General features: G+C 47.3%; 1 protein-coding gene across 8 annotated transcripts in view; it reads right to left on the bottom strand.

The window, feature by feature from the left end:
- The window catches only part of atp8a2 (ATPase phospholipid transporting 8A2), a 42132-nt gene that overhangs the window by 19237 nt on the left and 10494 nt on the right, over window positions 1-12401 (bottom strand). For 7 of the 8 annotated variants that reach the window (XM_062479423.1, XM_062479426.1, XM_062479429.1 and 4 more), the window contains 22 exons: window positions 11506-11605; window positions 11229-11327; window positions 11078-11123; window positions 10850-10890; window positions 10105-10178; window positions 9268-9337; window positions 9011-9138; window positions 8723-8834; window positions 8413-8581; window positions 8163-8290; window positions 7997-8074; window positions 7727-7815; window positions 7573-7617; window positions 7163-7235; window positions 6866-6971; window positions 6649-6731; window positions 6467-6516; window positions 6266-6335; window positions 6049-6133; window positions 5642-5781; window positions 3438-3576; window positions 2711-2775 (listed from right to left, as the gene is read on the bottom strand). In XM_062479423.1, coding sequence (XP_062335407.1) covers window positions 2711-2775; window positions 3438-3576; window positions 5642-5781; window positions 6049-6133; window positions 6266-6335; window positions 6467-6516; window positions 6649-6731; window positions 6866-6971; window positions 7163-7235; window positions 7573-7617; window positions 7727-7815; window positions 7997-8074; window positions 8163-8290; window positions 8413-8581; window positions 8723-8834; window positions 9011-9138; window positions 9268-9337; window positions 10105-10178; window positions 10850-10890; window positions 11078-11123; window positions 11229-11327; window positions 11506-11605 — 1990 coding nt within the window. Of the gene's footprint in view, window positions 1-2710; window positions 2776-3437; window positions 3577-5641; window positions 5782-6048; window positions 6134-6265; window positions 6336-6466; window positions 6517-6648; window positions 6732-6865; window positions 6972-7162; window positions 7236-7572; window positions 7618-7726; window positions 7816-7996; window positions 8075-8162; window positions 8291-8412; window positions 8582-8722; window positions 8835-9010; window positions 9139-9267; window positions 9338-10104; window positions 10179-10849; window positions 10891-11077; window positions 11124-11228; window positions 11328-11505; window positions 11606-12401 lie in introns of those variants that run through there. The other variant, XM_062479430.1, reaches the window with a different exon arrangement.

Here is a 12401-nt window from a genome sequence, read left to right as displayed (position 1 = left end):
ATATCTGAGGTGCAGATTCTGTCACCGGTGAGATTTAATACAGCATTTAATTATCCCAGCCAGAGCATCTGTCTAAACAAACATCCACATCCTCCACTGACAGGAGCAGACACAGACATGCATGGACACACACACGAGAACAGATGCATAGATAAGTATACACACACACACACACACGTGTCCTGCTGTGTGAAGAATTCAGACTTGGACACCTACAGTACCTATAAATCGCAAACGTCACACGACTTGTGTTGCCTGGGTTTCTGAGGAGCGTGAGTGCGTGTGAGAGAGAGAGCTATGGGTGGATGGAGAGGGAGAGAAATGATTAATGGGCAACACACAGTGAGGATGTTTGTGTAGGAGTTGTAATGCGGGCGGTGTGACAGGACTAAGGGGGGTTGTGGGTAAGATTGATGAAATGTATATCCAAGACTATCGCACTCATCTGGGTGTATGCCACCACCTTTACTGTAAAGACTGTGTGTGTGTGTGAGAGAGAGTGTGCGAGAGAAAAGAAGGCCTAGCGGTGTGTGTGTGTGTGTGTGTGTAAATGAGAAATAGAGGAAGGGTTACCGGGGGTGTGTGTATACATGAGAGCTAGAGGGAGGTTTAGCGGATGTGTGTGTGCGTGTGTGTGTGTATATATGTGTGAGGCATCTGATAGGAGGGTGACAGATGGAGCCAGTCCCAGCGTCACAATCCCAGGCCGCCATGTTTACCCAGGAGGCATTGCTCGCTCGATTTGTTTTGACGAGAAGGAGCGCCAAAAGGAGATCGCATTACGCCCTCACTCATCCCAGATGTCTCTCTCTCTCTCTCTCGCTCCCTCATTCTCTCATCACCCTCAGATGTCTCTCTCTCTCTCACCCCGTCTTTCTGCTCTGTCTTTTTTAATTCCATTCCCTCCGGATTGACTCTCTCCCTTACAAAATACAATTAACAAATTCCCTGTCTTACTCGCACACATATACACACATACCTGCTCTCCTGGCTACTTAAATATATCATTCTGGCTCTCTCTCTTTCTCTCTCTCTCTCTCTGACACACACACACACACACACACAGGCTGTCTAGTGTCTGGGGAGAGGGGGGAGGTGCTGACAGCTGGATAGGTAGTAGCATGAAGGAGACATGGAAAAGGAGAGGGGGATGGAGGGGGGCAGACATCCGCTAGACTACAAACCGCAAGATCAACAGATGAGCTCGGTCTCACAAAAGGACCAGAAGTAGGTGTGTGTGTGTGTGTGTGTGTGTGTGTGTGTGTGTGGGGGGGGGGGGGGTCGGGCAGGACAGACCTCAGAGGGACATGGGCCAACAGGCCGCTGGTGTAAAAGGTGACATTTCCGACACCGTGGAGCTTCTGCTTTCTGTCACAGCAGAGCTCCACATTCAAACCCACCCGCTCCCTCCCTCGCTCCCTCTCCCCCTCTCAGTACATCAGTTAGATCAGTGCAGTCAGATACCACCAAGACGTTTGCTTTCATCCTTACCACCCTGCTCTTGCCAGTGTTCTGGACATGATCTCTCACTCTCCAACACTCACTGAACACACACCGTTGTATCGATTGATTAAACCCAACACATATGAAGTTAAGGTTAGGTTTCATGATTTTTTCCATGAAATATAGTGATGAGATACAATCAATTATCAGTCATGGGTTAGTGTTAGTGTACTCCTGCACTCAAAAATAACCTACTTTTCAAGCTACAGTGAACACATACAAGTCTTTTGTCTCCTCACAAAACTTCTATCCATATGTCCACCACTCTCTAAAGGGCACACGTTGACCTTGATTCCTCTGTCTAAACAATCACAGGGGTTGCACACATCTCTATAAACTCCCTGTGAACACAAACGTACACACACACACACAATGTACACACTCAAGACACGCTAAAAGGTTTACGGGCCATAATCCCTCCTGCTATCTGTCTCCTGTCTGTCTCTCATAACAACACAAGAGCTTGCAGACAAAGAGTAAGTGAAGTTAACTGTGTGTGTGTGTGTGTGTGCATGGATCGCAACTCTCACATGACAGTTATCTAGTCACAGAACACATACCCGGTGTTAGCAGTTATGTAAGCCTCACTGCAAATCTAATCTGAAGAATTAGGAACAGCTCAACTCTTTCCTTCTGTGTGGCTGTTTCACACACACAACCTGTTTCATGTTGTTTACCGTTCACTAAAGTAGATCACACTCATGAAAATTGTAAAAGAGGCTGATGAAACACACTAGGCATGCTTGCATGTGTATGCCTGTGTGTGTATGTGTGTGTGTATGCCTGTGTGTGTGTGTGTATGTGTTTAAGGGACAGACAGAGAAAGGGGGAGAGAGGTAAAGCAACAGAGCGGTATCTGTCTCTCTTTCATCCTCTTCTCCAGGACGACACCAGACACCTTAATCACCTCCACCTGCGTGCAGACAATGAGCCACACCCACAAATCTGCACACCACACCCTAGTTCCCACGGTTACCTTCTGTAGACAACCCCCCCCACCCTCAACACACACACACACACACACACACACACACACACCTTCTGTACACACACACACGAAGACGCACAAGCAAAAGCACACACGTTCAATGTCACATACTCTCTTGCATGGTGAAAAAGAGTGAGAGAAAGAAAACTTAGAGGAAAGAGGAGGGGATGAAGGAGAGGAGGAGGGGAGGAAGGAGAGGAGGAAGGAGGGCGTACTCACGTCCAGTGAGTCCTCGTTGACGATGATGAGGGACATGCCATGTGTCACCAGGCGACAGGAGTAACCTGAGACAGAGAGACAAGGCTTACTTTCTACTCCACTCTCTCACTCCATGCGCTGATGTGGACAGGTCATACTGTCATACTGAACAGGTCATACTGTCATACTGAACAGGTCATACTGCCATACTGAACAGGTCATACTGTCATACTGAACAGGTCATACTGTCATACTGAACAGGTCATACTGCCATACTGAACAGGTCATACTGCCATACTGAACAGGTCATACTGTCATACTGAACAGGTCATACTGTCATACTGAACAGGTCATACTGTCATACTGAACAGGTCATACTGTCATACTAAACAGGTCATACTGCCATACTGAACAGGTCATACTGTCATACTAAACAGGTCATACTGTCATACTGAACAGGTCATACTGTCATACTGAACAGGTCATACTGTCATACTAAACAGGTCATACTGTCATACTGAACAGGTCATACTGTCATACTAAACAGGTCATACTGCCATACTGAACAGGTCATACTGTCATACTGAACAGGTCATACTGCCATACTGAATGGTAAACAACATCTTAAAATGGTTTCTTATTTTGGTTTATTGTATTCCCCGTTCCTCCACCCATCCTCCCCCTCTCCTCCATTCTTTACCTCTCTGCCTCACCCCTCTCCCTCCTTATCTCCATCTCCTTCCCTCACCAATGTTGATGGCCGTCTCCTGCTTGTCCCCTGTGAGCACCCAGATCTTGATGTCGGCCCTCATCAGAGTAGCGATGGTCTCTGGAACCCCCGCCTGGAGACGGTCCTCTATGGCAGTGGCTCCCAACAACAGCAGGTTCTGACACACACACACACACACACACACAGAGAGACATGTTATGTACAACATGAAACATCGTAAGTCATTTAAAATGTAGGACGACAGATTTGCGCATGTCTTAACTGTGTCTAGGAAACCACTATACCCGAGTGTGTGTGTGTGGCACTGCGTCCAGAAGACACCATAGGCTACATGACAGGAATGTGGATGTGAGCAGAGTTCTAGATGTGGCAGTGTGCCAGTCTCAGCCATGAGAGAGCAGGGCTGTTCTTCTGACACTCTGTCTTTGGGCCAAGCAGCAGCTTCAGAACTGGCTGTTAATGTCCCCCCCCAGCCCCCCCCGACTATAATTTGTTCAGTATTTACAAATACACACACACACACACTCCCAGCAGGTAACACTGATGTGTTGTTTGCTCCACGTTTATAGGTCTCTTGGCAGACTAGTGCAGGTAATTAGCTCTGTGGTCTTCCAGTCTACCTCTCCCCCTGCCCGATCCCTCACTTCTCTGCTCTCTGTTCTCCCTCTCTCTGTCTCTCTCTCTCTCTCTACCTCCCTCACGTATTCGCTTCAACCTTTTGCTGAGCTGTCTCCCTTGGGTAAAAAAAAAAGAGAAGCTAATTAAGCCAAGAGCAAAAGTGTAATGCGAACATTTGCCGTGGTGAAGAAACATCTAGAAACGTCTGTATACTGAAGCGGTGGGCGAGAGAGGAACAAGTTCCAAATTCAACATGCTAAGGCTACAGAAGCGTTTCCAATGGATTACTGTTTGACTCTCAGCATATTGACATTTTCTGACTTTTTTTCCCTCTGTGGTTGAGGTGTTGTGGGTGGCAGCAAGCAATGGGGACACACTGCCCCCTTCTGGCTTCTAACATCTACAGCAACCTTATAACATTACATTTAGTCATTTAGCAGACGCTCTTATCCAGAGCGACTTACAGTAAGTACAGGGACATTCCCCCGAGGCAAGTCGGGTGAAGTGCCTTGCCCAAGGACACAACGTCATTTTGAAAGGCCGGGAATCAAACCAACAACCTTCTGATTACTAGCCCGATTCCCTAACCGCTCAGCCACCTGACTCCCTGTATATAAGTGGACGAAGAGAAATCCAGCAGACGTTAAATGCTGTGTCCATTATTACCAGAGATGGCCCACATGTCCGCGTATACACACATCCTTCACTAAAGTAGAAGTACAGATACTCATGTTTAAAAAGACTCTGGTAAAAGTTGTAGTGCTGACTACACTTTTTCATTCTTGTTAAATCAAATCAAAATGTATTTGTATAGCCCTTTTTACACGCAGGCATGTCACAGAGGGCTTCACATACTCCCATAGAACTGCCCCTCAACCAACCTAAACCCTCAAGGAAGACAAGGAAAAACCTCACAGAAAAACTCACTAGAGGAGAAAAAATTGGAAGAAACCTTGGGAGGAGCAACTCAGTGAGAGATCCCCTACTCCACAGAGACAGTTAAATCATTAAGTATGGGCTCTGACATATGCTAAGTAAAAAGTAGCCATTACCACCTGTTGGACCTCACATTATATTAAAACATGAATACAAAAATACACGCAGCGCACTCGCCAGGAATGCGCTGCAAATGTGAATTGACCATTTTGAACATCTCTTCGAATCATAAAAAGTTTTGAAAGGTTGAAAAGATTATTTAAAAAAAGAATGGTTGCCAAAAAACGGGAAACGTTTTGGTATCGTGTGTGGGGAAAAAAGTTCTGAAAATATTTTTTCAACCTTTCGAAAGTTTGGTTGAATTTCTTTAAAAAAATATTCAAAAGTTTTTTCCACACACAGTGAAAGGATAGAAGAGAGAGATCATGCCCAAGTACAGATTAGAACTAAAGTAACGAGCCTGGCTGGAACATGCCAGAAGTAGAAAGTACAGATATGTGTAAAAAATGTAAAGAGTGAAAGTAAAAATTTGTCTCCTGACAAAGTCAAAATGACTGATGACCACCATCCTACAGAGGCTGGGGAAGCTCTGCCTTGGTCGCCATGAGAGATGTGAAGGGGACTAACAGGTGAGTAATGAGCCAGTAGCCAACACGGCTGGTAGCTACCTTCTCCAGTAGTTCGTAGCACTCCTCTTGTTTCTGGGCGCGGTCTTTGAGCACGGTGCTGATGCGGGTGTACTCCTTCAGCCAGTCCTGGTACGCCCCCTCCTCCAGATCCACATAGGCGAAGCACAGAGTTCTGAGACCTGAGAGGAGGGCAGGGATAACGTTTGAATATCTGACAGTTTAAATGTTAAAACCTTAGTATTCCGCAGTGGTAACACAGCAGGTCACAGCCATGTTGAGCTGCGCGATGCGACAGAGCCATGGATCTCACGAGACAACAACATGCACGGCACCAGCATGATGAAATAACAGGACAGGTGTGAATGAAGCAGATAACTGTCAACATCTGGATGTGAGAGAAGCCAGGTGGAGGCGGAAAGCGGCAGGGCGTTCTGCTCCATCCTTACCCTCGGTGGCAAACTGCTCCAAGTGAGCGATGGTCACCTCCTTGTACTGGGACGCCTCTGTCAGGCGCTCGAAGATCACATTATCCTGAAACACAGAAGCGTGACATCATCAGCCTGCGCCGTTTCATCATCAACATGAGCCAGTCAACCAGTGAGCCAGTTAACTAACACTTGGTCTAAAGTGATTACTGAGAGGTCACTAAAGGATGAAACTCACCGCTCCCTTGCAGTACAGACGCAGTTTCCCACTGGCGGTTCTGACCACCACGGACATGCGTTTACGGTTGCTGCAGAAGTAAAACATCCTCACTGGTTTGGTATTGTTAGAACTCTCACAACCGTATCGTATTGTATCTTATACAGATGGCGAGTTTGCAGAGTACAGTGTGTGTGTGTGTGTGTGTGTGTGGGACCTTACCTTGAAAACTCCAGCACATTCAGAAGCTCAAAAGTCATATCCTTTCCTCTCTAGAACACAAGTGCACTAGTTAAACTGAGAACAAGATATGTTTTTATAAACAAGGACATACAGGCATTAAATCACATATCCCATACATAAAGTGATATAATTCTTTCTAATAATCAAAACACAGCACTTACAGCATTAATGATGACAGAGTGTGGGGTCCTTGCAGTGAAGACAAAGCCAAGTCCTTTGGCTCCTTTCACCAATGCCCCCTCGTCTGAGACGAAAACACACACACGCACGTCAGAGGCAATCAGTTACAGTGACCGACTTGGATTAGTCCCCCCCGTCAGCGCAGAGTTGTCATTGGTCGGTTTGGTGTCTCGTCAGAGATGTGATTGGCCGTCTGACCTGGCGAGGAGGCCTGGTAGATGAGCTGGTCTGCGTCTCTCTCCGGGACCACAGTATGACACACTGCCATCATGGTGAGGAACTCACAGATCTGAGCGGACGTGGGCTGGAGGGAGGAGGACCAACAGGCCGGGAGATGAGCATCAATCACAGCCTGCATACCAACACCTGGAACATGTCTCTGGAACATGGTTTCTATTGATTTGAAAAGAACTAAGAACAGAGGAACCGCTAGGAGGTGCGGTCTGGGTTCCATATGTTCTTCTGTCTGTCTGAGAAGAGCTGGGGAACACCTACGTGATTCTCTATGTTCTGGACGAGTGTGGGGTCATCAAACTCTGTGGAGTCTTTGCTGCTGGGCGGGAGGTGACTGGAGGGAGGGAAGGAGAGAGAGAGACACAGAGAGAAATAGAAAGAAATGGAGAGCGAGAGAGGACAGAGAAAAGGAAAGAAATGGAGAGAGAGGACAGAGAGAAATAGAAAGAAATGGAGAGCGAGAGAGGACAGAGAAAAGGAAAGAAATGGAGAGAGAGGACAGAGAGAAATAGAAAGAAATGGAGAGAGAGGACAGAGAGAAATAGAAAGAAATGGAGAGAGAGACACGGAGGTCATGTTAGTAGTGGTGGGTGACACGTGATGAAGTATTTTGACATTTGAAGTACGCTGCTGATTGAAAGATTGTGTGAGCATGAGAGAAGGTCGCGGACCTGAAGTCTTCCATGGAGCGATCACAGTCCAGATCAGGGAAATGCCTGCAGTGGCAAAGATTTATCTGATTGATTTTAATCATCGGATCCGTAAACAGAAAAATCGAAAAGATATACTGCACACAGCAAACCCAGACATGAGAGAATACTGTACCCGTATGTGATTCCAGCTATGGTACACTTCTTGAAGTGCATGATGTTACAGGTGAGAGTCCCTGTCTTGTCAGAAAACAGATACTTCACCTGGAAATTGAGAGAGAGAGAGAGAGAGAGAGAGAGAGAGAGAGAGAGAGAGAGAGAGAGAGAGAGAGAGAGAGAGAGAGAGAGAGAGAGAGAGAGAGAGAGAGAGAGAGAGAGACATCAGGGGTCTATTAGCTTTAAATCCTCATTTGCATAACAGAAGTGGCTGGAGTTGTGTCTTGACCTGGCCCAGTTCTTCGTTCAGATTGGACGTCCGAGCCACGGCGGGGGTGTCTGTCTCTGAGTAGTACATCTCCTCATCCTAACGGAACACCAAGAAGGGGATAGCTGTTACACACTGCACTCTGCTGTATTCACACCCACACACACCCACACACACACACGCATACCCAGTTGATGAAGAGGGCTTGTGTGAACTTGACCACCTCCAGAGTGACTAGCAGACTGATGGGGATCAGGTTGTTGTAGAGGATGATAAACGTCAACAGGTTGTACATGAAGTTAGTGGAGATGTCACCTGAAGACAGACACACACACACACAAATATATTAAACAAGAATAGTGGGTGTTGTGTGTTCTATATCTGTTTGTGCATGTACAGCATGAGCGTGTGTGTGGGTAAGAGAAGAGTGTTCTCACCTTTACGAGACAGGTACCAGCAGGCCTCCTCGGTGTGTTGCTTGTTCCAGATGGCAGCACCTATTGAGCTCACTAGCGCCATCACCAGGAGGATGCAAAACAGCACCAGGATCTGCATGTTTGTCACTCTCTCCACATTGGAGCGTTTCAGAGGTGCCTTGGTCGAGTTCTAGAGAGGCATGGGGGATGGGCTGAGGTTATGTACGTTGACATGACATAAAAGTGCAAAAAAGGACATGTATGATTTGGTGCGGAGTTCTAAACTCCCAGGTTAAGTGTGGCGAGTGTCCCACTGTGGTCTAGTCTTTACCTGCATCAGCTTGGAGTCATGCCCTGTGTAGACTATGATTCCCACCACCCACTGCGTGTTCCTGAGCTGGGCGCCACGAAGCAACACTTGGTCTGGACCGAGGGGAACCGCGCTGGGGGAGAGAGGGCGGTTGGTTCACCCGGTTGGAGCCACGTGAGAGCTTGTCTCAGCAAGCCTCAGCTTGTGTGCCAGTGAGACTGTTTCTGTGCTTGTGTGGGAGTGTGTTTCTGTGCTTGTGTGAGAGTGTGTATGTGCTTGTGTGAGTGTGTATGTGCTGGTGTGTCTCACATGTGGTTCTCCAGGCGTAGCGTCCCTGTGAAGTCGTACAAGTGTCTGTTGGGCCCCTCACACTCCAGACGACCAGACAGACTCATCAGCTCCTCCAGGGACTGCAGGCTAGCCGTGAGCGAGAGACCCTGTGAGGAACACACTGCTGTTACACACACACACACACACACACACACACACAGTCTCCCCACTCGCTTTCTACCCAAGGAGGGGCCACACACACAAGCTTTCCCTTCGGTTGCTCTTCTCTGTCCTACCTGTCGGATCTTCAGGTTGGTCTCTCCGTCCAGGTTGGAGGTCTCTGTGTAGCACATGGCCTGGGGCTCACTGGGGAGGGAGAAGAGGGCAGCGTTCAGGTAACATTACATCAGTCATGCGCCGTACAACAAGGTGATGAAAATAATGGAACGTTTTGACACACCACACAAAAGGCACAAGAACAATGTCAATCACCCACAGCTAGGATGGTGATTCCATCCATAACACACACCTCTAACCCAATCAGCACAGATGGAAGACTACAAACCAAGATCAACACTAATGAACACACACACTAATGAACACACACACTAATGAAGACAATTGACCCTTTGTTAAACTCCATCCTGGAACCATGCCAAAATACCCAGACAAACGGTTCATTTTGAACTTGGGGAAATGTGTTGTCTTCAGGTTTAGTTAACATCATCCATTCAATAAGGAGCAGGATTTTGGGGGCGGGCCTCATCTGTGATTAATGCAAATAGTTTTAGTGTGACTTTCTCTTCAAGTCAACCAGCCTTCCAGCCAATGGCGTAGATGGATCTCAAAATAGCGTGGTTTCTATCACCTTTCATTGCGGCTCCACATGAATAACAGATAACTAAGAGGGATGGGGGTTAGCAAAGAGTCAAAACTCCAACATCCATGAAGTAAACACTTGTACACTCCTCCATTTAACTGTTAAAAGTACCAACAGAAAACCCTTTCAGGTTTTTTTAAATCAATAAAAGGGGGAGTGCTTAAGTGCTCACAGCAGGGGATGGGGGTGTAGAATGAGCACGGAGAGACACACACCAACAAACACAAACAAAACACACAGAGTGGAGGCTGACCTGGAGGACACTATGACCATGTCAGCCGGAAGGTGCTGCCCATTGGTCACCTTCACTATGTCTCCTACTGCCACCTAGTGGGCAGTGTGCAGCATTGCGATAGCGTGAGGAGAGAATGAAAGAGGGGGTGAGGGAGGGAGAGGCCAGAGGAGAGAGGGAAGCAGATTCAGATGGGAAAGAAATTAAGGAAAAACGAAGGAGAAGAGAGAGAGAGAGAAAGAGAGAGAGGGGGTAGGTAATGGTGAAGGGAGAGAGGGAGAGAGAAATGGATTGAGGAAAAGAGAGAGGGAGGGAGAGGGTAGGTAATGGTGAAGGGAGAGGGATGGGAGAGAGAGAGAGAGAGAGAGAAGGAGAGAGAGGGGCAGAGAGCAGTGAGTAGCTGTACTGTTCATGTTGTTCTGACTGCTGCTTTGCTCCATCAGAGCAAGGTCAAAGCAGCATACGCACAGGAAATTCAAACTGCACAGAGGATGAGGACAGACAGGAGGGAACACCTTGGTGGTTCAACAGAGAATGAGCCATACAGCCTTGACAAGCCCTGCTGTGACAGGGTGCTGTGACAGGGTGCTGAGAGAGAGAGAGAGAGAGAGAGAGAGAGAGAGAGAGAGAGAGAGAGAGAGAGAGAGAGAGAGAGAGAGAGAGAGAGAGAGAGAGAGAGAGAGGAGAGAGAGAGAGAGAGAGAGAGAGAGAGAGAGAGAGAGAGAGAGATGAGAGAGAGAGAGAGAGAGAGAGAGGGTCAGGTTACCTGTTTCCATATGACGGTCTGCCACGCTCCGCTCCGGAGAACTGAGAGATAGGGACACAGCCGTCAGCCTATAGCATGGCTCATACAGCATTAATATTGTCTAAACGGTTCACTGTAGCCTGGATGGAAAACAGAGGCTACTCACTCATCACAGGTGGTAGGGCAAACAAAACATGCAAGCGGATACGCTCGTAAAAACACACACACACACACACACACACACACAACCTGTGGTCTTCTTGTTGTTCACAGTGTTGTCTGCCTTATGTCTTTTCTGCAAAGACACAGACACGTTAGGTCTAGTCATCTCACATCTATTGAAGAAAATGTGCAATTCCCCCCCAGAGTTCCTCCTGGTAGGGGGCGCTGCCTGACTCACGTAGTCCTCGATGATCTCCTTGATCCCAGCCACCGTGAGGATGAAGATAAGAGGCACCAGGGTGGTGTAGCGACCCGTCGGTGACACGTCCGGAATTTGCTGAGGGACAGAATTAGAGCCATATTTGGGAACCGTGTTGTCGGGGACACTGTGTTGTCGGGGACACTCAATTGGGACTAATCGTTTGTTTTCAACCTTTGCTGAGGGTTGGGGACAACCGCTTTTCGACCAATGGGATTGACCCTAGCTGAGGTGGACAGCATGTGATTGGGTTTACCTGCATCAGGGCGATGAACAGGAAGAAGGCGTTGGCAGCGCGACGGATCTGCTCATACAGGAATCGGGGCAGGAAGGTGAGCACCCCGTACTTAGTGGTACTAAAGAAGAAGAAAAACAGAGCTAAGAGGTTCATTATCAGAATAGACTTGAAATCCCCTAATCTGTAGAAATAAGGATCAGGACAACGCCAATCTATGGGGGTTTGTGTTAGCTAAATATTATTTATAAATCCTAAACAGGCTTGTAAGCAAGCTAGGAAAAATCTTCATGTGGGTCAGAATTATTGATGTACTTGAAAAGCAATTAGACATACTAAAGGGTTGCCAGGCAGCAAAACAAATTAATCTATGAGAGGCTTCACACATAAATACCCACTAATGGACCGAAGCAAGGCTGTGAATAAAGAACAAACTCTTTAAAATAGTCATGTCTAAGGCCTTGTGATGCTCAGCTTGTCACTAAATCAACTGTATTGATCAGACAACAGTGACTGGCCTTAATTTAGCCAGCAGCTACGGTAAGAGCTTTTAAATATCCTAAAATAACCTTTTTCCTTCAGGTATCTGCATCTACCTACTCTTTTACTGTCCCTCTGGGGAAACTAGTACAAGAATGTGTGTGTTCTTGTGTTCACATATCTCTGCATCACATGGTTTTCATTGGACACAATCCCGCAGTCACACACCTGCACAAACACACACCCCTGGTCTGAGATCAAGACATCAAGCACCAAGCACAGCAACAGCTGCTGATCAATCTTTCTGTCTGTCTCTCTCTCTGTCTCTCTCTCTCTCTGTCTCTCTCTCTGTCTCCCACTCTCTCTCTCCCTCCCTCTCTCTCTCTCACACACACACAATCTACCAGACAAACCTGCTTTAATATAATCACCAAAAA

This window comes from Osmerus eperlanus, chromosome 15 (assembly GCF_963692335.1).
Source record: "Osmerus eperlanus chromosome 15, fOsmEpe2.1, whole genome shotgun sequence".
In the NCBI taxonomy this organism is placed as follows: domain Eukaryota; kingdom Metazoa; phylum Chordata; class Actinopteri; order Osmeriformes; family Osmeridae; genus Osmerus; species Osmerus eperlanus.
Note: the sequence above shows the minus strand (reverse complement) of the source record. Positions and strands in the feature narration are given on the sequence as shown.